The sequence below is a fragment of the Platalea leucorodia genome (assembly GCF_965183815.1).
Source record: "Platalea leucorodia genome assembly, chromosome: 8".
Taxonomy (NCBI): domain Eukaryota; kingdom Metazoa; phylum Chordata; class Aves; order Pelecaniformes; family Threskiornithidae; genus Platalea; species Platalea leucorodia.
The window spans coordinates 37,610,127-37,636,646 of NC_138830.1; the positions used below are offsets into that span (position 1 = coordinate 37,610,127).

Here is a 26,520-nt window from a genome sequence, read left to right on the forward strand (position 1 = left end):
CAAGTTGCCATTAAGTATCCATCACTAAAGAGATTCCTGAACTGTAAATACATCTATCAAAGCCTGTTTGTTCATCACCACTGGAAACTACTTGATATCCCATCGCTTCTCAGCGCTCTAGATTAAATTTGTGACACAGCAGTCTGAAGACAAACATCAGTTTAATGTAGTTTTTAAATCAATGTATAAGTCTCTGAGAATTCCATGAGGAAAGACACAGCAAAAGAAATTAGGTTTTATTTCAAGATTTTTGCCCATTAATTAATATTGCCTGGTTATCTACCAGACACAAACCCACCATTTGTTCCCATCAAATACTTCAGGGATTAAAGAAAGAAAGAAAAAATGACTGACTCATTAAGTTTACTACCCTACAAAGTGCCTATTTGCTTGAGATAGAAATTAGATTCTCAAGATCTACTTTACAGAACCTAAAACTTACAGTTCCACTAGCCATTCATATTAAAAGTCAGAAGTTTAAAGCAAAAGAAAAGAAAACAACAAACCTAAAAGCAAAAATAACAGAACCCCCATCATTTTCAATTGCATCGTCATTGAGCACTCTTTGAACAAAATGCCCCATGTTACCCACATCAGTGCTGGCCACATCTGTGATGGCTGTTAACTCCAGAACATTGTAACCACGGTTGTTAACACCATAAGTGTTGTTGATCCCTTATGAATTGTACTTTTAGTGACAAGGCCTCACCAAAAGATATTATATTATATTATATTATATTATATTATATTATATTATATTAATTGCTCAGTAGAGGTTTCTGGATCATCCCTATACTCTTTTTATTCCCCTTGATTAAGTTTTAAAAAACTATTGTAAAACAGACTTTCTAATTGTTTTTTTTTTTACTTTCTGGAAATCTTACAACCGTGCACCTGTTTCAGAGGAGATGGATCAGACACAGAAGAGCTATATGCATTGTAATCGCGAACATATAATTTCTGTAAAACAAGTATACATATCACTTCAAAATACTATTTGCTACTCATCTTTCTCATACAGCAGCTTTGTACTCAAGGATGCTGACTGGAATCTAAACAAGAAAATTTCAATAAAAAGGATCAGTATTGATGAGCTTCCCAATATTACATGGTTTCATAAATATTTACTAAATACCTACTAAATAGAAATTTCACAAAGTTTCAAAGACTTAAGGATACACTTAAGATAATTCATATGAGCATACTAACCCCTTTCAGATGGTGCCTCAGTGTGAGTAAGCAGATCAAATTTAGATATTTGAATATTAATAGCCTCTAGGAAGAAACACTTTCTCTGGTATTCTTCTAGATTATTTATAACCTATACTGACATAGGCTATATAAATAAGAAAGTGAATTTGAAGCATCTATGTTTCCCTTCCAACAGCCAATACAGAATTTGGGAAAGGAGTGAAACAAGAGGAGAATCCAATTAATAAAAGAATCTGAAATAACTTTATGCAAAAGCCTAGAAATAGGTCTTTTGAAAAGATCTATTAAAAAAAAAAAAAAAAACTCTTGAGTTTTTTCTGTGAGTAAAACTCAAGCTCTAACAGTAGATGTGCAAGAAACACTCAAACTCAGCATCTTCAAGAAATGTTGGCGTAATAAGCAAATGGAGAGGTCAGATCTACTATCACTACATTAAGATCCCCAAAAGAAAGGGATTTTGCAAGTGGAGGGGAGGGAAATGTGAGACACACAGATAAAGCAATTTGTTATCCATCATCCTGGGGGAGGCTAGAGGGTGGAAGAAAGAGGCATCTTAAGTAACAGTAACAAGAGTAACAATAGAATAAATAAAATTATCAAATAACTTCATTGCTGAATATTCTGCAAAATGACAAACTTAATCTGCCATCGAAAGAGTGCTCATCTGCCAAGGTACTTGGTTAACGACACCATCGACAGACACCTTCAGTGCTCCTAGATACAGAAGACACTACCTAGTTCCTTTTTACCTATGTGAAAGGAATTGTTGCACTGGTTCTGTCCATTGTCTCCTGTCTAGACTTATCTTTGACAAGGAAGCAGAAATGTGACTCAGGGCACATAATACGCGTACATTTTTCATATGCTACACACTGGCAGATTATGGGTTTCTGCGACCAAATAACAAGTTGTCATCTAACAAAATTGTTTGGATGGCACCTGAAATATGACCAAAATGCTCAAAAGCATTTTTAAATTTTGTTAAGTATAGCACACTTACTGAACATAGAAGAAGGAAGGAAAACATGGTCGGGACTCGATAGATGAACTAGATTACAGATTTACAAAACTTCAGATAGCAATCAGAGAAGAAGGTGCTATCTGCACATTTCACACCATGCCACATGTGAGGCAAATTATCCCCACTTCTACCAGGGGCCAGTTTATTGCAGCTGAGTGCACGCTTGTCAGAGTCACTTCATATGCTTGGAATCAATACTCTGGTTTACTTCATGCACTACTTTGTACTTGACAACACAATCAAGACATTTAAAAAGCATCTTAATTGTAATATATGTTGTAGTTTATATTACAATTAATACATTGCTATATATAATCTGTAATAAAGATATAAGTTGCAATTAATATCTAAGTATTTATGGCAACTGAGGTGCTCACTTTTGGTCACTGTCATAAACTATTTAAGAAACAGTGGATCTTCTTGCATTTCATTTTTATTCGTAAAACGTAAGAGTAAACTTAGCTCCCCTGCTTTATAAGCATCAAAATTATAAATTATTATACAACAGAATGAAATGTTTTAACATACTGAAGATGTATACTCTTATAGCACCTGTGGAACAGGCTACAACTGCTAAGTAATTCAACGTTTCACAGAGGATACAGCTGCCAATGCAGCCATTTCCACTAATTCAAGAGTCAGACTACATTTTTGGCAGTAAATGTATACAGCTTAATAGTTTTATTTAGTTTACTTGTGAATAGGTGTAGTCTTTATTGTCTTCTGCATGTTTGCCCATTTTATATTTAGAGAAGTTCTTCAGTGCCAGCTTCTAAATAAATTCTGACATTTAAAAAAAATATTTTTACTTCTTAGTGAAAGCAGTAAAATTGGTTTTTGTTCAGTTCTGCTGAGTTCTCCCCACTACAAGAGGAAGCAGGTTTAACCGAATATCTATTTTTGTAACTATTTTGGTCATCACACAAAAGAACCATAGATTCGCACCCCATCTTGCCATATGCCTGTACATTCATGTGCTTTTACCTTTCAGTAGTGCTCACCTTTTATGAAGTATGTTAGCTTGCGAGCTAACAAAATGCCAAGTTAGGGCTGCTGATTATCCTACATAAACATAATACAATTCCAAAATACACAATTAAGGAAAAATAGTTACTGTTGTTTTAGTTAGAATGAAAAGATTCTAGTAACAGACTGAACACCTTTCATTAACAGATGAGAGACTGCAACAGAATTAAAAAAAAAAAAAAAGAAACAAAACCAAAAAAACCCCAAAACTTCAAGACAGTTAACGTATCTTTCAACACAGTAGTTTCAGATCTGGTAAAAGAGAATTTTCCAGCTAGCAGCTTTGCGTCTTTGCTGTTAAACTTCACATTCATAAACAGTTATGCCGAAGGACATTAAAGAAAAAAGAAAAAAAAAAACACCAAAAAAAACCAAAAAATCACTTCTACTCACTAAAATCAATACCTTTCTGAGGAGCGGAGGAATTAAAATCTGTGGTTATACAATTATGCAAAAATGACAAAATGGCTGAATGAGCATTGTTTAAATATATTTAGATATTAACAATCTAAGCTAGTTCACAACTTCTAAAGAATTTATACAGAACTTAGTTTTAAAATTAACAGAAGTTTTGTATTAATAAAAATGACCCTTCTGTGTGACACTGATCTACCAACACACAGGAACGTGTTCAGCGGTAAAACTGAAAAGTTCATTATTAGAACTCAGGAGAACACTGAAGTCTATTTGATAGTACCCATTAGAAGTCACCCTTCGGTAAGATCTTAGAGCTATGATTCACTTATCTTCCATTTGTTTTAAGGATGTTCCACTGTACTCTGAAAGTATTGGGTTTTATTTCACCCATTTGTGTTCATAACTTCCTTCTTTGGTACTCAATAGTAAAAGTTACAGCTGCATTTTCTCCATTAGTTCTCTGCCTAAAACGCACGTGGAAAGGGTCAGCTATAGCAATCTTTAAAAGATGACTGAGTGCTTCTACATTCCACAAGACGGGCACCCCTGAGAATATTCATGTACCCAACAGAGAATGAGAACAAGTATTCCAAAACATTTTTTCAACAGGCTTGTTCATCTGACAAGTCATCAGGAAATAATACATCAATACATTAAAATGCTGCAAGAATGGTATCTGAATTTGGAAAAAGCCACTAGAAAGGGCAGTTACATGAAAACTAGCATCTTGCCATGAAAGCCAGCATCCACTTTTCAACAAGTGGTGCTTTTGAGGGAGGTCCCCAAAAAGAATACCTCTTCAGTAAGCTTGGCTTACTGGGCAATAGTTAATTCCAGTTTTCTGTTAAGAATTTAAAACTCTGAGAGCCAGGAAAAAAAATCTTCTATAGGCCATCTTTTGAAGACTGGTCAGAAACATTTCTTTCTTTATTTTGCTTCACTTACTTTGGGGGGAGGAGGTGGTAGGGGGGAAGAAAATGTTAGAGCTATGAATATTTTCTAAGCCATTATTTCTAAAATTAAAAATGCAGAATGTGAAAACAAGTGCTTTGCAAAAATGACTTTGCAATAAGAAGAACACTATATTTTGTCATTAACTTTTAGGATTTAAGCTTTGCCTTTTTCAAAATAAAGCATATATGTGGAGAATCCTACCCTATCTTCCCCCCCACCCCGCCCCTAGGAAAGAGGAATTGTTTCATCCACTACATCTTTGAAGAGGAAATCTTAAGCATTGCCTGTGGATAGAATGATACTATTTTAATCAAAATTATTTTAAAAATCAATAACGACTAGCATGGAAGCACTGACCCTTAAACCTATAATATGGATTTTATATGGCTAATTGTGCTTAACAGGTATTAATCTAATGCACCTTTCTCACAAAATGTCCACACAAAAAACGCCCACAGCTCCTTCCTGCCAGTACCTCCCTACCCTTATTTTTAAAACCTAGTAGAGCAAGAAGATTCAGGAATCAAATGGATAACTTGAGCTGAGTAATCACAGTATCTGTCCATTCAGCAGCAATGCTGCTTAAGGAATTCTCGTTTCTACTCCACCCACTGTATTGTGCTGGCAAAGTGATTCCAGAAGCTATATGGTTGGAAAGATCACAGGACTGCCCCATCTAAAAAGTAACAGAATGGGAAGGAGGGTGAATTTTTCCCCCAGCTCAACTAGTTTCCTCTTCCAAGCCTCCACAAATCATCCTGCTAGCACATGACAGGACTACAAAAGGAAAAGAGCTAGTTAACTCAGCACCACGATGGTGGAAATACCCTTGGAACTACAGCCCAGAAATCAATTCTTTCTGGATGATTTTCAGTATGGCATGCAAATTTATTTTCTCCATTCTATTTCTAGAATTCAATCAGCCCAAAAAAGCAAGTAAAACCAAAAGCAAATAAACTCCCCACCTCTTTTGTGGTCTCACATTTTTATAAAATCATGTAAGTCAGGTTTCTTTAGCTATATTATTAAAATGTTAACTGCTCAGATTAGATGTAACTGCAAAGTGTGCACAAAATCTGCAGACATTTGATTCAGCTGGGCTCTGTGCATGTATGCAAACAAACTTTATTTAAATAAAACTAATCTTATGTTACAATGCATCTACTCTATTTTTAAAAGAAGAAAAAGATGGATATTTGGTGTCCCAACTTGTTTTTTCCTAATTATATCATCTACCTGCCTACAAGAAGTTTTCTTTAAGAAGTCTTAATGCATCACTGAAATATAAGCACATTTATATGTCTACTTAAGGTGCATAGGAGGGGAAAAATGGGAGGGAAGCCTTCGGAAGGACTTTCTAATCACTTACCGAAATATAGGAGTATGACCAGGCTTTGGTTTGTTCCAAGTAAAGTGCGAAGGAACAGAAAGAAATTGGTCTCCGGGCAAATCTTTTTTCAACGTGTGTTGAGATCCAGAGCAGTCATCTACTGCAGTTTCAAGGGATGTCGATAAGTTACCCTGTTCTTCAGGACAGATATCTATTTTTCCAGATAAAGTGGCGGTCTGATCCTCTGAGGTCTTTCTTGTTTTTAGAGGAATATCAGTCTCTGTACAACACTGAAATGGCGAAAGGCCAGAATTAAGGCCTTGTACGTTATGGATGGAAGTGTTTAGCCACGTGTCTTCTGTTATGCTTCCTCTGGGAGAATGGCCAGGTGATGGAGTTGGAGAATGGTGAGGAGAGAGAGAACCAGCATAGCAAATCTCAGCACTGGAGTGTCGTCGTTTCCCACAAGGGGATGTAGGTCTTGATGAGGGCCTTGATGTTGGTCTAGGGCTTAGCCAATTTTCATCTGTAATGCTAGTTCTAGGAGAATGACAGGGAGACTGTCTAGGTGACAAAGCATGCCCAAATCCATACGGCTGCTGCCAAGATTCATCACTGGGACCTCTTGGAGAACCACCAGGAGATGCTAAAGGGGAGCCAAGGGTAAATCGAGCAGCTGCTTCATTTAGCTCTGAGTCTACATCATCATAAACATGGGAAATGGATTCACAGGAGGAGGCATCTGAAAACCAACTTCTGGACGAAATGCTGCTGGCAGGGCTTGGACTAAGGGATGATTCCCTATATGATGGCTCAAGAGGAAGATAGAGATGGTCCCGTGAAGGCCTTTCCATATACTCATTTTCTGTTCCATTTGTGTGCAATTCATCTTCATTGGCTTCAATCCCTTGATGACAGTTAGGTGAAATAGACGTAATCTGAATACTAGGGCACTCAAAGGGTTTGGGTCCACCTAGTGGACTATATTTGGATTCTGGTACCTCACAAGTTCCTTCATAGTTCTTATGACTCTGAAGTCTTGTAGGTGGTGACAGAGGAGAGGAGTGAGACTGCAATCCATGGCGAGGAATACAAATTGGCTGATTTACAGAGGATGATGGTTGGTCCACATTAAAGATGTATATGGACGCACAGTCATCTGACTCAAGATCTGGGGGAGGGGAAAAAAAAAAAAAAAAAAAAAAGAGGAACACAGTCAGAATGCAATACTTGAAAAATGCCATTAAAAAATCCTTTGTTTCCCAGGTATGCCCTGTTTTCAACATCCTAGACACTTCCCATTACACTAACCATACAAAATAAAGCTCATTCTTAAATTTTCCCCAGCCCTGTTTACAGCTAAATATGACTACAGCATAGTTTTCTGTCATAAATCTTGTTTTCAACCAGATTCCACAGTTTATACACATCTTCAGTGGTTGAAAATATAATACACGCAGAAAACGGGTTTCAAATCTTGAAAGGATCTAAGCTGGAACACTCAATTGAAACTATCTTTCGTAACTACATTCTATTCACAATTAAACATTTTTAATCATAATCCATTAAAATTAATCTTTTTGACATGAATAGGACTATGATACTTTCTGCAAGCCCACTAGTCAATACTTACAAGCACTGGAATATTGCATATATAATATTTATCTCCTTTAACACTAGAAAGCATCTTACAGTGACTCAAACTTCAATGAAGATTATAAACAACTAGAAACATTCAAAAGAGGCCTAACAAAGAATATTATTAAAGATATTATGCAGAATCTTATTCCAAAGATCTTTTTTGGTTGCTTAGAAAACTCTGAAGTGCCCACCCCACAGAACAGCATTTTTCAAGCACAGTCTCATGAAGTTTGAGCACAAGTTGTTCAGCATAAAAAAGGCAAAACAAAATATTCTCAAATCTCACTAACTTATCCAAAACACAGGAAATATTCCAAAGAAAAATAAGCAATTGAGATGGAGTGCAAGTCCAGTTAACAAAGTCAGCAGCTTTGTCTCGCAGAACTGAAGCAGATTTTCTCGCCCCACTTCTCAATATTGAATTAACTGCCAGTATAAGACATTGTCTGAAACAAGAGTACAAAACAGAGCTTTTTTTTTTTTTTTTTTTTTTTTTTTGTAACCACTATGCTTCCACTCTTGTTTCTTTGCCCTTGTAAAATAGAGCCTTCCCTCTATAATTAAAGGAAGTAAGTACGCAGGAGACCTCAGGTAGTTCACTAGTCTATCATCTCCTAGCAGATGAAATTAAATGCACTTGGACCATCCCCACTAGGCACTGAAATTAGTCTCACAATCTGTTAACAATACTGTCTCTACCACCCAAGTAATTTGTTTTAATGCTGAATCACTTTGAGAGGTTTTGACCCATCACTAACATTTAACATCACCATTAAAATTATACAGTTTCTACTGCTTTGTGTGTGGTTTGGGGTTTTTTTTTAAAGTATTTTTTTCAGTAGCAGCGGAATGTTACGCAGAAGCACAAATGTTTCTGCAAACTAAAGTGCTCCTGTGTCAAATGTGACAATGAGACATCATGTTCATACAATTATTTTCCATAAATCCAGACTAGATGACATTAACTGCATCTCTGAGTATTACGTCTTTTTTTTTTTTTTTTAAATGGTTTTTGTCCTGAGTATCAGTAGAATATTAATACTTAAAATAAATCTAGTCTCTCACAATCAGACAAAATATCCAGACAGGAAGCCACGTATTTTAGGCCTTTCCATGATGAAAAAAATTAGTATGTTAATGAAGTAATTCTATTATCAGTTTCACTAATAGCAATCAGCTTAAAATTAGCTAAAACAGAAACAAAACAAAGCCGCATCTCCTCAGAGACAACAAGGAAGCATTTTCAAATGGAGAGAAAGCATACTGTTACCAAGGAATGGACTATGTTCCTCAGGCTTCAAAAAATAAAAAAAAAGGCTGAAGGTTCATGGGCAGGGAGCAGCTCTATTAGTAATCTATCTATTAAAGGAGGCACAAGATTGCATTTAAGACTAGTATTAAGTAGTTTTATAAGCATTGTGTGATTTTATATATATTACATATAGTCATATGTAACAATTATCCATATTATATAATTATATCATTAACTACTATTATATGTGTTAAGAGCACAGAAAAATCGTATAGGCTAATTTCTAAATATGCATATACTAAAAGGATCAGGATAATCAGGAAGGACTATTCTGTATATCATACAAATAATTAACACAAGCTCACTACGTTGAACACTGTCAAAACTGCATTTCCTTATCCTTTCACTAGGATAACAAACATTTTTTAAAAGTTTAATTGGGGGTCGGTCTTTTTGCTGTTTCCCCATCACAAAACACGAAATGCAGACAGTAGTTAGTTACAGGTTTTCCACATCTATCGGTATATTCATGTGCAAGATCACAGATGTCCCTGTTTCCTAACTCAATATTAGTATTAGAAGTGTAGGACAAGGGAGGAAAAAGGCAATCCTAGTAAAAGCAATTATCCAGCTACTCAAAACTTAGAAATAAAACAGTTACAGGTACAGAAATTTTGAAATAATAATAAAAATGTTACAGGAAAACATTGTTCATGCTAAAACTCTCACCATTGCAAAGAGCCTTATTTCTCTTGCAGCAATAATCAAGAAATCTTAAAATATTTAAGACAATTTGTCCACTTTCAGTGTCTCCAGGATTTACAAAAAGCAGGTGTACATTCAAAATTTAAGTTTCATGGAGCTGAGGTGGAGAAATCAGACTAGCACAGAATTATCAACACCAGCTGGGAAGAACTGGGAAAGAGATGGAGAAGGCAGAAGAGCACTCTTCTGACTCGGGCTTCTTTGGTCCCCCTCCACAACAAACAACTTCTAATGGGTTTGGCACCGTGCGCTCCCGTTACCCCTCCCCAGCAGCATACACGCACACACTCAAAAAACAGGAAGCTAGAAACCTAGAGTAAGAACTATGCATCTAATGAACAGCAAATCCCAAAAGCATGCTTAAGACTGTGGAAACAATATATTTTGAAGTCTAAATCACCCAAACCATTTTCAGACACAATCAATAAACAGGTAGATTTATTTTAGTTTGCACACACAAACCCCTTATAGTCGTGTGTTAAAATAACCTGTTAGTTGCTCATACAGAGGATGACACTAACTACTAAGACCTTTAAAAATCATGTCATTAATACTACTAGACTATTTACCAATAATTATTTTTGCCCTATTAAAGACTGTAGAGAGAATCCAATTTGGAAGAGCTCTCTAACCAATTTGAAGGAACTAGTAAACATACTAAGATGATATAACTTGGGTGAAAGAAATGGGGAAAAAAAAGAAAGAAAGAAAAAAAACAGCTGACAACCCTTAAGATGGAAAGGAGTGAAAATAGCTCAGAAAAATCCAATACAGGGCTTCAAAAAGCAGAGGGTAAACAAACTCAGGGAAGTCCCACAATAGGCAAGTGCAAGGCAAAAAAGAATTATGGAGAAGCCCAAGGCAAAAAACAGAGTTATGGAAATCTAGTTACTTAATAGGAGAGCTATTCTATCCAAACAATCCTATTGGGGGAGGAAAGACAGTGAAGTTGGCCAAGTCATGAGGCCTTCACTGACCATAAAACATAAGAAAGAAGCATTCAAGAAACGGAAACTAGGTCAGATTACTAAGGTAGAGCATAAAAACTACCGCAAGCACATGGGGGCAAGATGCTAGACAGGATAGACACAGGAAAATACAAAGACCAAGAGCAGCAGTGCCATTCAGATCAAAAGCCTGCCATGACCCTGAAAAGGCAGGTGTGTTAAATGCTTTTCCTTTAGTAAAGTCAACGGAGTAAATTGCTAACAAAGTTAAGAGCAACGCAGAGTAAAGAAAACTGGACAAAATAAAAGGTTAAAAAGTACTGAAGAATTATGGGCCAATAAGTTTAACTTCAGTTTTAGAAGTAGTATTAATAGTTTATTTGTTCCAGTAAGCATTTAAAAGGAGACAGGGAAACAAACAAGAAGTCAACATTTGCTAAGAACAAAACCACGTCAAACAGATCTTGTTTTGCGATCAAAGGAGGTCTTCTGGATAGCTAGCATAGAAAGAAACTCGGCTTTGTTTTAACTTATTAACTTTTAACACTATCATGCATGGAGAAGCCATTGAGCCTTTAGAAATTTAGTGAAGCCTTCTTCCCCACCCTGCTGAGATCAGGTTCACTACTGAGGGATCACAAAAGTTAGCAGATGCTCTATGTTCACACAGTGCATATAAGCTATATAAAGCTGCAGTCTTCCATTGCAATCTTACATCAGGCATCTGTGTCATCCTTTACCAATGAGAACCAGAAGGTCTGTTGTTTTGAATGTACATTTGCTACTGTCTGGAAACAGACTAGTTTACAGAAGCTCCTGTTCAGTATTAAAACAACGCTGGCTCATCCCTTACTAAGCTGCTAACTACACTTCAACATAAGCTAACTGGAGAATATAATTAAATAGTATCCAGAACAGCTGCTCCTAAAGTACATTTTGGTTGCTATTTGCCATATCAGACTGCACATTCAGGACTAGTAATGCTTGCCCACCAGTTGTTCACTCCTCAACGATGTACTGGCACATGCATATGTGCAGCTGTGCAGCGAGCCAGATTTCTCCACAGAAGGAAGGTCAATTACTATCAAATGTCTGAGCACAAGCCCTGTGCCAAAATTATCCAAACCACTTTATTATTCTAGGTTTGTAAGCCCATAAACAAACAGGTTCAGACAATAGGAGCTGTTATAAGGTACTAAGAAAGTGCAACACGACCTAGGTCTTATAAAAATACTACTGCAAAAACAGGATCAGTAATCAAGTCCTTTAAATAGCATGAGGAAAGACTTGAGCATTGCCACAGACATCATGTGCGTTCTCAGGCAAGTCATATAATCCGTCTCCACTCCCAAACTTTAAAAAGAACGACAACCTCTTCTGTTTTTCAGTTCTGTCATGACAGTTAGCATTATCTCTTTTTGAACACGATGGTATTGTAAAGAATGCCACAGAAATATCTGTAAATATGAACAAAAAACATATGCAGCTCCATTTTTAGATTTCACTATCCTACTGATTTGCAGCAGTCCATATATTTCTTGGGATGAAAGAGGAATCTTAATCTTCACAAAGAACCCAAAATACCCAATAGTAATAGTTTTCCTTTTGTGCACTTAAAATGACAATCGATCAGAGCTCTTGTTGGTACATTACCACATTAAAGCTCTATAATTGGATATTTAACTCCAGTTTTCCATTGCAAGCTGTAAGTTCTCAAAAGACACTTCCTACAAGCTTAAACATCAACTTAAACACAACCCAAAAAACTCCTAAAAAACACAGTAAAGCATTAGTTCATAAGGAGTATAACTGACTAGTAAACCACCAAATATGGTATTAGAAAAGTATAAATTGTGAAAACAATTAAGGTAGCAAGGCGGAGCAGGGGTAAGACACATCCTTATAGACTAAGTTTAGCACCATGCAAAACAGTAGTGCAAGTTTAAGCTTTCAGAAAAGGATTATTTACAACAACTGTAATTTTATGAAGCAGTTCTCCCTCTTCAGTGATTTTGTGCTCCGTTTCATAGTCATATCAGAGTACTCAAAAAGGATAAAAATAAATTTCACTTCTGTCAATCATGTACACTAGAGGCAGCTCTGTCATGCCCACCAGCATTTCAGTCGTTTTCTTGTGTTAAGCAAGAATACTGGAAATGTGCAAGAAAAACAATCTTCTCAACAGCAGGAGCTCTGTTCTAAATTCTAGTCTGGATGAGAATTCATTATCCTCAGTAGAAATGCAGAAGAATAACGAAGCTGCACTAGTTTAAGCAGTTTAAGCAAGAGAATAATACAGCATATCAAACGTTTACAATTGACGTTGAATGAAAGAAGAACATACTGGCTCTCAGGGTGTAACTACATGTTATGTTTTTTTCAGCAGTAACTACCCTCCCATACACGCTCACACACAAAGGGGGAGGGGAAATGAGAAGAGAGGTATTTTTAACCCAGATGATTTTGGCAATCAGATTTGCAGCGTGCTAACGTAAACACCTGTATATATACACAAAACTGACAAGGTGGCAAGCTTTAGGACATGGGGAGAAATGAGCAACCAGGACAGGAACTGCAGGTGTTTTCACTATCAAATAAACATGTAACACGCAACTAAGCCCTTAGGCCATAGCCCGGTATGCATTTAAACTAGGATGGCTGTCTTAGTGTACACCCAGCTTCACCCTGAAGTAACGGAATTAAGTTCCAAATAGGGAAATAACAGTCATGACATTTTATTTGGCGTGTAAGAAAAACAGACTAAATAAACATGAAAATCAAATGCATCTGCTTAAGCCATAAGCATGTTTCAGAAAATTATGTACTTCTCTTGCAGCAAATACAGTTAACCTCAGTTGAGGTTTTTTTCTTTTTTTAAAAAACGTAAGTTCTCATAATCTTTCACAGCAGAGTGCTTTGAGATACGTTGATAAAAAGTGATGTACAAAGCAGGTAAAGAATCCAGCTTGTATCTGTAAGGTTCAACAAGTATTAGTCATTCTAAGTTCAGTTACAAGAACAGAAAATAGCAACTGAAAGTGCTAGGCAGTGTTTATACCTGTGCCTTCTCCAGCTCTCCTGGTATTTCTGGTTGATTATGAAGCATATCTTTAAATGAGGACTTTATAGAGCTTGTGGTTCAGTATTTAAGAATTATTCATTAATACTCTTAACAGGTTAAAAAAGAAAAATATTTACTTTTTGCTTTTAAAAAATAAAAAAAATCTGTAAGTTCGACGGTCTCCTCTTTGCTTCCTTTTTTTCTCTATGGGTACGTCATTCAAGAGGGCACAGTATTTTACTGCACAATACCCTTGTAGACTAAACTGAAACTATTGCCCTCCAGTTTAACAAAGCCTCATTTGTCGTTCAGTGTTAGACAGAAAGTCAGCTTAACACAACCCAGTAGTTCAGAGATATTAAGAAATACACTATGGCCTTTGGGAAGATTCTTAAAACGACAATACATCTGTGCAGCAGTTACTAACACATTGTATTAACAGCCTATTTGTCACTACTATTCTGAAGACGAAGTACATTATTCTATATGATCAGTTGTTAGAATTTGTGAAAGGACTGCAGCCCTGAAATCCCAGAGCTTGTATGTGTAGACATGGGAACTGAGAGAAGACTGAGCACTCCAAAACTGGTGAGTTGTGCCTGACCCACAGGAAGAAGGCTGATCGTAAAGGTAAGCGAGGACATTAGGCAAATACTGATTGGAAGGAATAAGGGAATTATGTGCTGTAGTTGCCAGCTGAAGGTTTGTCTAGATTTTTGGTATTGCAGGCCAATTTATCATCCACAACCTAACTCTTCCTTTGTGGGGGCAAAACTAACGGACTCCATGAATGGCTCTCCAGTTATTCAAAGTTCTGGTTTATGCTGTACCTATAAACTGAAATCCTCACCTTACTACCCACATGGATGCCTTTACCACGGATCAACTTCTAAGACTGATGAGCTTGCTGATAGCAACCTGCTGCTCTATACAGAGGCACCGCCAGGTTTACAGTCTGCTCCAGTCCTGGACCAAGCACTGAGCAGAACCCAAGTTTCCAAGATCGGAACGTGTAAGTAGGGCCATAGCAAACAAAACAAGACAGGAGTGTGCAGGAAAATGGGTATTTTAGTTTACAGGAGAGTATGGTGACATAGGCTAGGGTCTTTGTGAAAACTGGTAGAAAAGGAATGCAATAAGCCAAGGCAAGAAGTTTCAGTGAGGAGAGGTTATGCAGTAAGAGGAGGGGAGACCGAAATGAGGGCATGCCTCTTTCTGTTTATGAAACAGAGCACAACACAGAGGCTGATAACTGGTACTGACAGTATCTGAACAAACTAGTTTGGGAACTCTTCACACCTCAGCAAAATTACACTGCACTTCTGCAGCTGTCCTACAACATGACAGAAGACAAACCATTCCACAGCAGGCAATCCTACCATACAGTTAATTCAGTAATTCAAATCATTAATGTTACAGCTTTTCACCAACATATTTTATAATACAGCTTTAATGTAGACTTCAAGTGCACGGAACTCAAAGGCTCTGTACATCAAAGGACTGAAATGAGCCAGAATGATAATCTGAAACTTTCCCGCTTTCCAGCTGCTCAGATCAATGTAGAATCAGAAACACCTTGAATTCACTTTGCTAAGACTGACACAGTAAGCGTAACAGGAACCAAACAGCCAAATGGGAAAGGGAAGGCTGAAGCTGAGCACGAATGCCATTTTTTCATCAACTTCCAGAATGATCCCCTCAAATACAAGGGAGACCATATTAGCATGCCTCACGATTGTGCCACATGCAAGCACTGAAACTTTTCATCTCCTCACAGAGTCCTAAATAGCTTGTGTTTATTCCAGCAGGCATGGAGGTTTCAACACATACTGTACCCAAACAGCCTAAGCTCCTGCCCCCAACCAAAAATGCTAGGAAATTTGAAAGACGGTAGCATTTGCTCTCAAAAGCCTAAATTTGACAAATTACACTGATGAAATACAGAGACTCTGACCTAATTTAAAGAAGCTATGCAAAATACAAAATGTTGACATATTTTCTTAGTGGTTCTTTGGATTAAACCACACATTCTCTTGTGGCCTTGTCACTTGAGCAGTTATCCCAAATGACACCGTTAAAGCCTTTTTGTAATCATAGAGTTACTCCATGTCCTCATCTCCTTTGTGCTCTTGATTTAGGTAACAACTACTAGAAAGCATCTATGATACACATGAGTAGCTATAAATCATTGTAGACATTATTACAACCCATTATGCCGATATCAAAAGCAGTGAATCGTTGTCACTAATGGTTAATAAATGCATCGTGACTGTGTTAGCAGCTCGTCATTCTGTTTTTAGAGTATGCTTTCTTTTTGCCTATGAAGATAAAAAGGACTACTCTCTAAAACAACTTTAGTTAGAAGGTAACAGTTTGTGCCTTGTCCCAACTACAATCATTCACAAGTCCATTCTCTCCAGCATAGTACAAATGCTGCTTATCACTGAATGTATGTTTAAGTGGGCTTCCCATTTTTTCTATTTACCAAAACCATTAAAAAAAATTAAAATCCGGGATTAAAAAAGCATTTCTCCCAGCATTTGTTCCTAAACAGCAAAGTTAGCAGCCACTAAAACATGAAGCCTCTCATTCAGCAGTGAATTCAAAGTTATTTGCCTCCTGCGATCTTGAATAACCTCATACATAAGAAAATGGAAAGATCTCAGTTTGAAAGGACCTAAGAGTAAATCCAAAGAGGAATATTTACAAGATTTTGAAAACAACCATCTCCACCAACCTGTTAAAAAATGAACAGAAAAATCCAACTCCATCCAGCAATTTTGCTACATTAAAAATATTTCTCATTTTTAGAAATGATGACTAAGCTTCAAAATGCAGTCTGAGAAGCCATTTTTTAAACAAGCAATTGCTATTAATCTAAATATTAATATGAATAATATGATTCTATATTTCTGGGAGTAATAAATTAGCTGTAAGTACCTGCTCATGTTTCTACTACCTACAAATGTCTTATGTAGCCTCAAATGAAGTTTGTGTTTCTGCTTAAAACAAACAAACAAAAAACCAAAACACAACACAACCCCAAAACAAACCCAGAGTTCTATTTTCATGAATTTATTGCTGAAAGATCACGGGTTTGTAGTCAGATCCCCAGAAAGCTGATTCTTCTCTCCTTCTCCCAGGTACCTCAAAATGATGAGTGGGCCTCCCAAAGACAACTCACAAAAGTATCTTCTCTTCTATTACACCTATCGTCCTTTGTCTGACAAGTAACAATAAGCATTTAATGCCACTGAGACATTTAATCAGAAGAGCCATGTAAATGATTAAGTTCAGCTGTTCAGTTAACTCACAAGATGTGCAGGCCACAACACAGCCCAAAAGCCTGCTTATCAACTAGTGCTGCAGTTCTTCAGATTTAAACTGATCTTCCCTGAATGACTTTGAACAGTTCCACAATTTTTTTTTACGTTTTATTTCACCGGTATTTCACAAGAATACTCACAGATGGGTGTACTAAAGGTAAAAGAGAATGTTGGCTTGTTAATAAGCTCGCTCCTGCCTTGTAATTTTACTTAGCCTTACTGATCATTTCACTCATCTTAAATTCCACTGTCATTCGAACCCCACATGGCATGCCTGGACAAATGCAAGGACTTGGATGTTGTTTTACAGGCTGGGCTTACTGCCAAGTCTGCTCCACGTACTTCCCTGGCCCACTAGGGCAGCTTTAGGCAACAACTCCCATATTTACGTTATTGCTGTGAACAGCCAAACTGCTGCTTACTATTGACCCAGGCCCAAGCTACTCTCATTTCTCACTCATTCACAGCAACATTATTTATTTCGCTACTCTTCCGGTGGGATATGATAAACTGCTTGCAGTTGTACAATACAAAAAAAAAAGAAAAAAATACCATCATGTTTTAAGCCGAGGGCTACTTTTTACTTTGAAGAAAGAAAGAGCTTGTTTCTGATTTTCAGAAATATGTAAGATAAAAGCATTAGCACAAATGCTTTTGTACCCTGCCCATCTCCCACATCCCAACTCCCAGGATTTTATTTCATTTGCACTGTGCCCATAATTCAGATGGGAGGGAAGGGGACAGAGGGTGAGGTGCAACCATGAATTCACACACAAAATAAGTGACATTTTGTCAAACTAGGGATCTTTTTCAAATCCCTGCACTACATAGTGACTCACTACATAGCGATTCTTCATGCACTACGTAGTGATCCAAGAACCATATGCCAAACCATAAAAATTATGAAATTACATCAGATGCAACTACAACTGCTTCACAACAGCACACAAGACAGTTTGGTATTTTTCCAAATGGTCTCATCCTGGTCAAGCTTTATCCAAATAGGCAAGACTTCATTTAGCCAGCATACTGCGAAAAAAACACAACATATTCAAACATGTCAGCTTCCCAGGATTACCATCTTACTCTGTTACTCTCAATGGCCAGGCAGCTCTGACTCCATTGATACTAGATTTGACTTTAATACACATTTTCCTTTGTTTCTTCCTCAGTGTCTAAGTTCTCTTGAAGTCACAAGGTTCTCGTCACAGACCCTCTATTTTTGGTCAGATGCAGCTGTTTGGTCTTCCCTCCTTCCCTCCGTCAGCAGATTATATAACCACAGCCTATGACTGATTTGCATTGTGTCCCTGCGTGTCAATCTTCTACATGCAGAGACACCGGCATCCACTAGCTTGTAAAATAAAATGATAGCAACTAAATTTCCCTCAAGTGGTGGTTCCCATCACAATACATTTAATAATCAATATCTAATAAACAAACAAACATTTCTGTTAAAAAGCATCATTTAGGTCTAAAGGAGGAAAACAGAAATGGACTCAAGCAACTTCTCCATTCGTTCCTTTCTTAAAGTCACACCAGTTGATCCTAGTCCTAATCCACATGCTGTACAGCAAATGGTTACAGACCAGCACTGACGGGTGTATTTATAGGGATGGCTCAAATGATACATATTAACCACAGAGTTACCATCTTGTGCAAAGACTTTCTCTCCTACCCACTCATAGAGGCAACCAAATCTAAACAGAATAAAATGACTTTAAAAAGGAATAAAACCTCAGGTGAACCATACAAGTGTGCAAGATGGTCTCTTAAAAAGACTTCAGAAGATCAGGTCTTGCGAGTTTCTGTTACTCAGCTAAGGAAAGCAAACTTTGTAGCAGTTCTGGATCAGAAGTATGTGATCACAAAAATGAATTTCATCAAGAGCAACCCTCAGCTCACACCTCAAGTTCAAAATTAGTGCCAGCATCCAGCCCTTAATTTTCCACTCAGTCTAATTATGAGACTACTCCTCTCCTTCCTACCGCAACTTGACTTTCTTAGTATTGCTTACCTTAATCACCATCTTAGGGAAAAGAACAAAAAGTTCAAGCACACTGCAAACTCCTGTAAACAGCTTAGGCTGTTTTCTACCCTCTGCCAACAATCCCTGAGAGCAATACCTATCATGAATACACATTTAAGAAGTGAAGAAGAATACTTTACATATTAATGATCAAGGCAAAGCTATAAAGACTAGTATTGTGGTGGTGTTTCAGTACAAATCATTGGCTTTAAGACCGTCACTACATCTCTAAATTAAATGACACATATATAGTGCCAGTTCTTGCTAGAGAACTCTGTCTAGCTACTGAGGAAAAATTCGGCGCCTGTCATTGCTGCAGAGCACGTAACACACGGGCAGGAGGTAACCACTGAGGAGCCCAAGCAGCTTGCAGATGCTCGTAGAGAAAGAAGGTCAGACACGGAAACCTTCAAAAGAAAAGATCAGGTATTACTTTGACAGTCACAATGGCAAAATGTGTATTTCGGTCTTGATATTCAGTAACAGCCTCAGACCAATAAGCTAATAGCTCCAAGCTAGAGGAAAAAAAGTCAAAGGAGAACAAGCATACAGAAGTTTTCAAAGAAACTAAAGATCAAAATCCAGATATACTGTCCTTATCCAGAGTGAGGCTCCAGCTTGCAAAGATGTTTTGAATTGTCACTAAATTCATCACAGAACTGGGATATTTTTCATACTTTTCATACCACACTTTTCAGGAGAAAAGTAAGAGAGATTGTGAGATTCATCTGCAACAAGATTACTAAATAGTATTACTTAACCAAATATTAAGTCACAGGAAATATGGAGAACCTCTTTTCAGCTTGTTTCACAGCTTCCAAGAAAATAAAACAGATATTGTGAACCAGAAGTCCAAGGAGGGTACTTTTATCAGTACTTTTAAAGCACTCATATTTTGGGAAAACAAATAAACAAAATCAACCAAGGATGATTACTTATATTGAAAGATAATATGAATTTCTCCTCCTCTACTTCATAACCCAAGAACAAAAGGTGGGTGTTAGGGTGAAATTCCACATTTTACTCTGTTTTACTGGCTAACAAAACTTTAGCCCGTCCTTCGCTCTTAGAAGACTTAATCAGAAATAACGGGAACATTGTAGACAGGATTCTAAATAGCAGTATCAATAACTCATCTGTCAGAACTTCCTAAGTAATCAAATAATTCATTTTCTGGATATTGAACAGTTTGCAGCCTCTACTTTTAAGTCAGTCCCCATTTCACGTACCAACAAGAAATAATTTTGGATGTTACAGAACCTTACAAGATCCTGAATTCCCAGCTTCGTACTACATACCCCAAGTTCTTTAAAGGTCCACACCTTGTAAAACCTCATTCTTTTAAACAGAAGATGAACTCTTAAAATAAAAATTCAGCTAAAGAAACAATCATAGCAACTTGTATTTGGTCCCCTTTTGCACAGTTTGGCATTTAAACAGCATACCGCATTCTCAGCCAAGTTTTTAACAGTAGTGTGAAGACCTGAATGCAGTTTATTTGCTTAATGCCTAATATATTCTAGGAAAACTACCCAAAATTATACTGAATAGTATTGCAAAACTGGGGTGGGGTGAAGGGGATGGGGGCATCATTAGAAAAGTGTTCAAGTTAAATTCTGTTATTCAAGCGTCACAGATTACATCACAAAAATCTCTTCATTAAAAAGACGAAACATGGTGACACCTCAAAACTGTTAACTGACAAAGTTAGCTACATGACAATCTATTTTAGTAGACTGTACGAGACCTGAACGATACTGTAATTCAAATGCCTACTTAGGCATTTCAAATGCAACCGATATAAGGTAGCAAGATGCAATCAGATGCTACTGCAACTAACCAAACAGTTCTGCAAGAAAGAGTATACCAAAGAGATGTGGTTCGCTTCACAGTGCTCTGTAGCATTACCTTTGAGCACTGGAGGCCTGAATTATTTTGTCAGAAAAAGATGAAGCTCATTAGTATCTAGAACTGTACCACCCGTTTTGAGCACTGAACACCACAAAATCAAAGTGATAATTTCTTTCTTCTTTGGGACAAGGACACTAAACTATCAGAGAAAAAGAGAGCAAGATTTTGCAGAAGGTGTTTAGTTCCTAACTTCCACTTAAAAGTAGCTGAAGAGCTTTTGACAATCTCTTGTTTAGCAACGACCTGAGCAAATTGTTACTTCAGTTCACAAGCTATATGAAATGGGCTATCCCTTTGATTCCAAGAGTGCTGCAAAGACTGCAGTATTAGACTACAGACTTTCAAGCATCTTTACACCATCTTTCATGCATTCCCCTCTGCAGCAGGAAGTACAATTTTCAGATCAAGCACACAAGCCTTACTGCAGAACATTAGTCTCAATTCCTGCCACTTAGCACAAAACTAAGTATGTGAGTTCTACTGTCCTGCAAACCGCTGAAATCGTTCTGTATAATAACTCAGAATCCCGGTTGGTTTAATCTCTCTTCTTGTCCTTTTAATGTCATAAAAAGGGTAATCTACTGCCTGGGAATAGCATTCTCTTAGCAGTTCAGAAATCAAAAGTATATTAAATGAAACGAAAGAATAGTTCAGTTTCTGGCTTTTGATTAAAAATACAGTTAAAGATAAAATATACATACTTATATATGAACATATCTAAAAGAATAAAATCCTCACAACACTACAGTAGTCTCAGCATAAAAGAAAGCATTAATATAGATTTTACACAAGAACTTAGTACTAGACATTTCTTTCACAAGGATGCCAATTGCAAACTTCTACAGATACAGCGTGAAGCATGAGAACATGTTTTCAAGCGTTCTCCATGATCATGGAAGACTTAGGAATTTTAATATTATTTATTTCAAATTAAACAACTTTCCCTGTGACCTACATGTTTTATTATTAGCACACATTACGAAAAAAAAAAAATACCCTTATGCTTACTTTGCTGCACAATGGACAACAACATTGAAGCAAGTGACATGGGATTATGAAATACATGCTTTAGGGAGATCTAAGGTCTTTTGTTCATCTAACTAACATATTTGGAAGAGGCGGAAGGGAAAAATATAAGATTTCCAATATGGGTCCTCTCTTACATGAAATCTAGTTCTTCATATGTAAAATACATGGGCAGAATTAACAGCTAAACTCTGGCAATCCTTTTAATAGGATACTTGAAGGCAGAGACCTATTCTACCCCTTTCCCCTGAAGACCACATCTGTGCACAGCAGGCAAGATCATCTCCAGTATTTCACAAAGCAGTGGAATTACTGAGTTACGGATGCAGATGCGGGATTTCTTACTGAAAGCTACAGCAAACAAATCAGTTCACGGTCTGAATCTCACATTTTCAAATTGGCCTTAAAAATAGTTTTAACTTACCAAGCATGGGAAATTCTCTATATTCAGAGTAATATCTGAACCCCTTGTTAAGAAATGCCACCAAAATACAAATATTATAAAAATGAATTGAGTACCACTAGCATTTCCAGTTTTCTGAGCAACTTGTTTTCTCATTCTCATCTATCATTGACGGAGAAGCATAGTTTAGACTGCTGGTTTTATGCGAAAAGAATAGAAATAGGGGTGTCATAATTCTTTTTGTTGTAATTTGTTAACATTCCCCATTGTTTTCATTTGGTACTGTAATGCATTTATTTGGCTAGCACAACTCAGGCCCTCTTCCCAAAAGCACCATCTGCTATTCCACTAAGTTGGAAAAAAAGCAAAGAAAATCTCCCCTTATCTGAAGGAATCTGTAAACTAAATCTTAGCATCAAGAAAGTTAGAGATTTTGTAAGAAACGAATCCCAAGTGTTCACATTGGATTATATACAGACTGTATCAAACATTTTTTTTTCTAATCAACTTACGCAGACAACCAAGTCAGAGAACAGAACAACATGGCTGTATAATTTAGGCTGGGTACAGTCATGTTTCAGAGCTATCTTATCATCGAACCAGTTAGACTTAAGACAGTGCATTACCAATCAACACTTATTTCAAGCAGATCAGAAATAAAGCATGCGGCCACCGAACTCTGGTACAGCTACACGCTGCACAGCTGGCTCTTATTGATTCCGCACATCATAATTTACAGGGAATACTTTATTTCCTGCGGTTTAAAGAAATATGAGGGTTTTTTTAAACGGCATTTTCAGGCTCCAATACTACAGAACAGAATAAAACGGAAGCACTCTGAAATGTGCGTATATATCTGCGCCTGTATCTGCACATACGGACCCAAAGAGCCATCGCATCCCCACAGGCAGCGTTTCGCCCATCCACACGTATACACACGCACGTACGCGAAGTTTGTAAGAACACCCGGGAGTAACCAGGCTGCTTTATACGCGGGGAACGGTTACGTTGAAACTTTTCATCGCAAGAGCCCCCGACAAGTCTGTAGCCCAGCCCCACCAGCCTCCTGCCGCTCGCCGCCCCGCGCCCAGCCTGACGGCACGGCACCGGCAGCCCCGCCGGCCGCCCTCCCCCCGGCCCCGCGACGCGACCCAGGCTCGGCGCCGGCAGCGAAGTCGATCTCACCAGATCCAAACCGCCCCCGGCCTCGGCGAGAGCCGGGGCCTCCCCCGGCCGAGCCGCCGCGCCCCGGGGGGGCTCCTCCCGCTCCAGGCGAGTTCCTGGGTTTCTTTTCCCAGAGAAAGTTGTAACGGCGGCGGCAGGCCCGGAGAGCCGCGGCCCGGCCCCGCTGGCGGCATCGCCCGCCTCGGCCCCCGGGGCGCCTCCGCAGCCCCCCGCGTCCCGCGAGCGAGGGGAGGGGAGCGGCGCCGTGAAGCGGCCGCAGGCTGAGGGAGGAGGGACGTCGCCGCTCCCCCCCGCCTCCCGGTCTCCCGCCTCCCTCCCGCGGCGGCGGGGCAGGAGGCAGCCCCCCCTCCCCGCCCTCGCCTTACTCGGAGGAAAACAGGAAGCCGACCCCCCCGGCCCGGCCCCGGCCCCGGCCCCGGCCGCGACCCGGCTGCGGAGCAGCGCACCTGCAGGCCCCAGCGGCGGCCCGGGGCCGGGCTGCCCGTCCTCCCCGAAGATCAGCCTGAAGTCGAACTCGTCGGTGGCGCCGCAGTTTGCCGTAGTCATGGGTTTGGCCGGCGAGGCGAAGCGAGACCCCGTCGCCCTGCCGGGCCGCGCCGGGCTCCTGCCGGGCTGCGCTCCCCGCCGCCGCCCCTCAGGGCCGCCTCATAACACCGGATGGCGCCGCGGACGGAGGGGAGGGGAGGGGGCGGCGGGGGGCGGGGGGGAGCGCGCAGGGAGGCGGCGGCGCGAGCGGCGGCTCCGGCCCCAGCGCAAGCTCCCGTGCCCGGGCGCCTTCTGTCACTCAGGGGGGGAGGGCGCCTACTACGGGCCGCGCCTGGCGCCGCCCCGGCCCCGCGCGCCCGCCGGCCCCGCCCCCGCGCCGTGCCCCCGGGCGGCCCCGCCCCGCCCCGCCGGCGTTTCCCACAGTTGGTCTCGCTCACGCGGTGACGTCGGCGCCACCGACGGCGCCTCGTGACCCGCGCCGACGCCGCCGAGGGAGGAGGGACGCCTCGCGGCAGGTCACGTGGTGCGGGGAGCCCGCGTCGCACCGCCCCCCGCCGGTGCCGCGAGGCCCGCCGGGGGCTGTAGTCGGTTGGCCGGCTCGGAGCAGGCGCCCAATCCGGAGGAGCCAGCTGAGCGCGCAGGGGCGGGGCCGCCGCGCGGGGCGCGGGTGCCACGTGTCGCCCCGCCGCCGCCGCCGCGCAGGGGCCGCCGCGGCCCGGGGTCCGCGGGGTCCGGTGCGGGCGAGGCGGCTGCCGGCGGCCCCCGCCGGGGCCGGGGGGGCGACTGCGTCGGGAGCCCGCGTGCGAACCCTCCTGCAGGGCGGAAACTGCCGCGTGCGAGAGCAAAGGAGCAAAACCCTTGGGGGGAGGCGGAGTTCGTGTTAGAGCCTTCTGAAAAATCGCCTGTAAACAGGTGGTGGTCGCGGCACCACTTAACGACTCGGGTAATTCGGTGGGTTGGTGTAAGCTGAGGAGCGTAGCCTGGGTAACGAATGCTGGCTGGAGGACTCTAAGCTGATGGCTACTTACCTTCCAGGCTCCGTGGAACCAGTGGAGATGAAGCAACTGCAAGGAGGTTCACTAAGATGCTTTTTAGCAATGTATGCCGTTAGCGAAGGGAGCCAAGCAGTCATTAGGAAGAGCGCAGAAATTACAGAGTGCTCTGCCTGCACAATAATGTACCCTCGCCTGTTGTTCGGCCTTGCGTTAAGGTTGAAAGACAAACAAAAGGGCAAAAGAAAATGCAGAATTTAAGTTGTCCTTATAGCAGGAGCGTCTGTTCCCAGCAGCGGATGGCAGCGCAGAAACCGTAACTGGCCTGAGGGGTTTGGAATTTGCAGTCTAAGAAATCCCAGAGCCACTTAATGAAACCGTCACGGGGTGCTGTGGAATTAGTAAAAGATTAATCCTCAATATGCGTGATCTAGGAAGATTTTAGGTTTGTGCTGAAACCTGGGCATTGATGAGAACTAAACTCCTACTCACAGCCAGTCACGTTTGCTTATAGATAGTTATGTGATATTTACAGTTTTATGTACGTTATGGACTGTGAAACTCATATTGACTAGAAACACCGTTGCTATATCTTGTAAACATTAAAGGACCAGGTTTCATTACTTAGTTGAAAAATTAACTGAACTAGAGTTAGTGTGCCATGACTCTATGGCCATGTGGAAATTATAGGTTAATCGGTTAATACCTTGTTAATCATATTGTTTGATTCATAAATAAGTAATTCAAATTGTTTCTATGTGCAGGGTCTTTTTGTGTTGTTGCCATTTAGATGGATCCAAACAGGTATAATGTAAGCCCATGCATGCACTTGTATCTAGACATTCTCTTTACAGACTGAATGAAAGTGAGAGAAGGCGGCTTAGGTGAAGAGAAATGGGCTACCGTGCCCAATTCTCAGTCCAGCAGGCTTTTAAAAGAGTTCAGTTCATTCCATCTGTCTGTGCACTCATCAGGAAGATCAGTAATCTGTGCTGAAGAAAGCAAGCCTAAATGAAAAACTGCTTTGTGACCTTGCAATTCTAGTGGAAACAGAAAGCATCATATTAAAAAAATACTATGTAGAACTTGGGACAGGAGTAGTTTGCCCAAGTGAAAATAGGAAGCTGCTTCTAGTGCCCAGCGTACAAAGCAGCCATATGTTTATCTTTCACTTAATCTTCTAACGCACCGTCATTTTCATTGTCACTTCCCCCACACCGCTAGCTATTTCTTTACCTAAAATGCATGAGCAACTACAGCTACTGTTCCTACAATACATAACCAAGGGTTGATGCTCTTGTTAGGGTAGCCAACTCCTTCTCCTGAAGGAAGCCCGAACCTTTATAAGAAGCTCACACCCAGCTGGCCTGTAGCCTCTTTCTACCTCTAAATCCAAGGTCACGTAGCAAGAGAAGCTGGAAAAGAACATGTAATTGGATTAACCGTGGTTAAGAAAAACCCTCATGGATTCTTGAATGAAAACAGGTCTACGACGAACACTTCAGTAAGATATACTATATATAAAATGGCTCTTAG

At 40.0% G+C, this 26,520-nt stretch overlaps 1 protein-coding gene across 3 annotated transcripts in view; it reads right to left on the reverse strand.

Moving 5' to 3' along the window:
• The window catches only part of NFATC3 (nuclear factor of activated T cells 3), a 78,037-nt gene extending 53,774 nt beyond the window's left edge, over nucleotides 1-24,263 (reverse strand). For all 3 annotated transcript variants that reach the window (XR_014229109.1, XM_082320910.1, XM_082320909.1), the window contains exons 1-2: nucleotides 23,953-24,263; nucleotides 6,000-7,131 (exon numbers count right to left, since the gene is read on the reverse strand). Coding sequence is in view for 2 of the 3 variants with exons in the window: in XM_082320910.1 (XP_082177036.1) it covers nucleotides 6,000-7,131; nucleotides 23,953-24,052 (1,232 nt within the window). In the remaining variant the exon portion in view is untranslated. The remainder of the gene's footprint in view (nucleotides 1-5,999; nucleotides 7,132-23,952) is intronic.
• Between the last annotated feature and the right edge of the window lie 2,257 nt (nucleotides 24,264-26,520).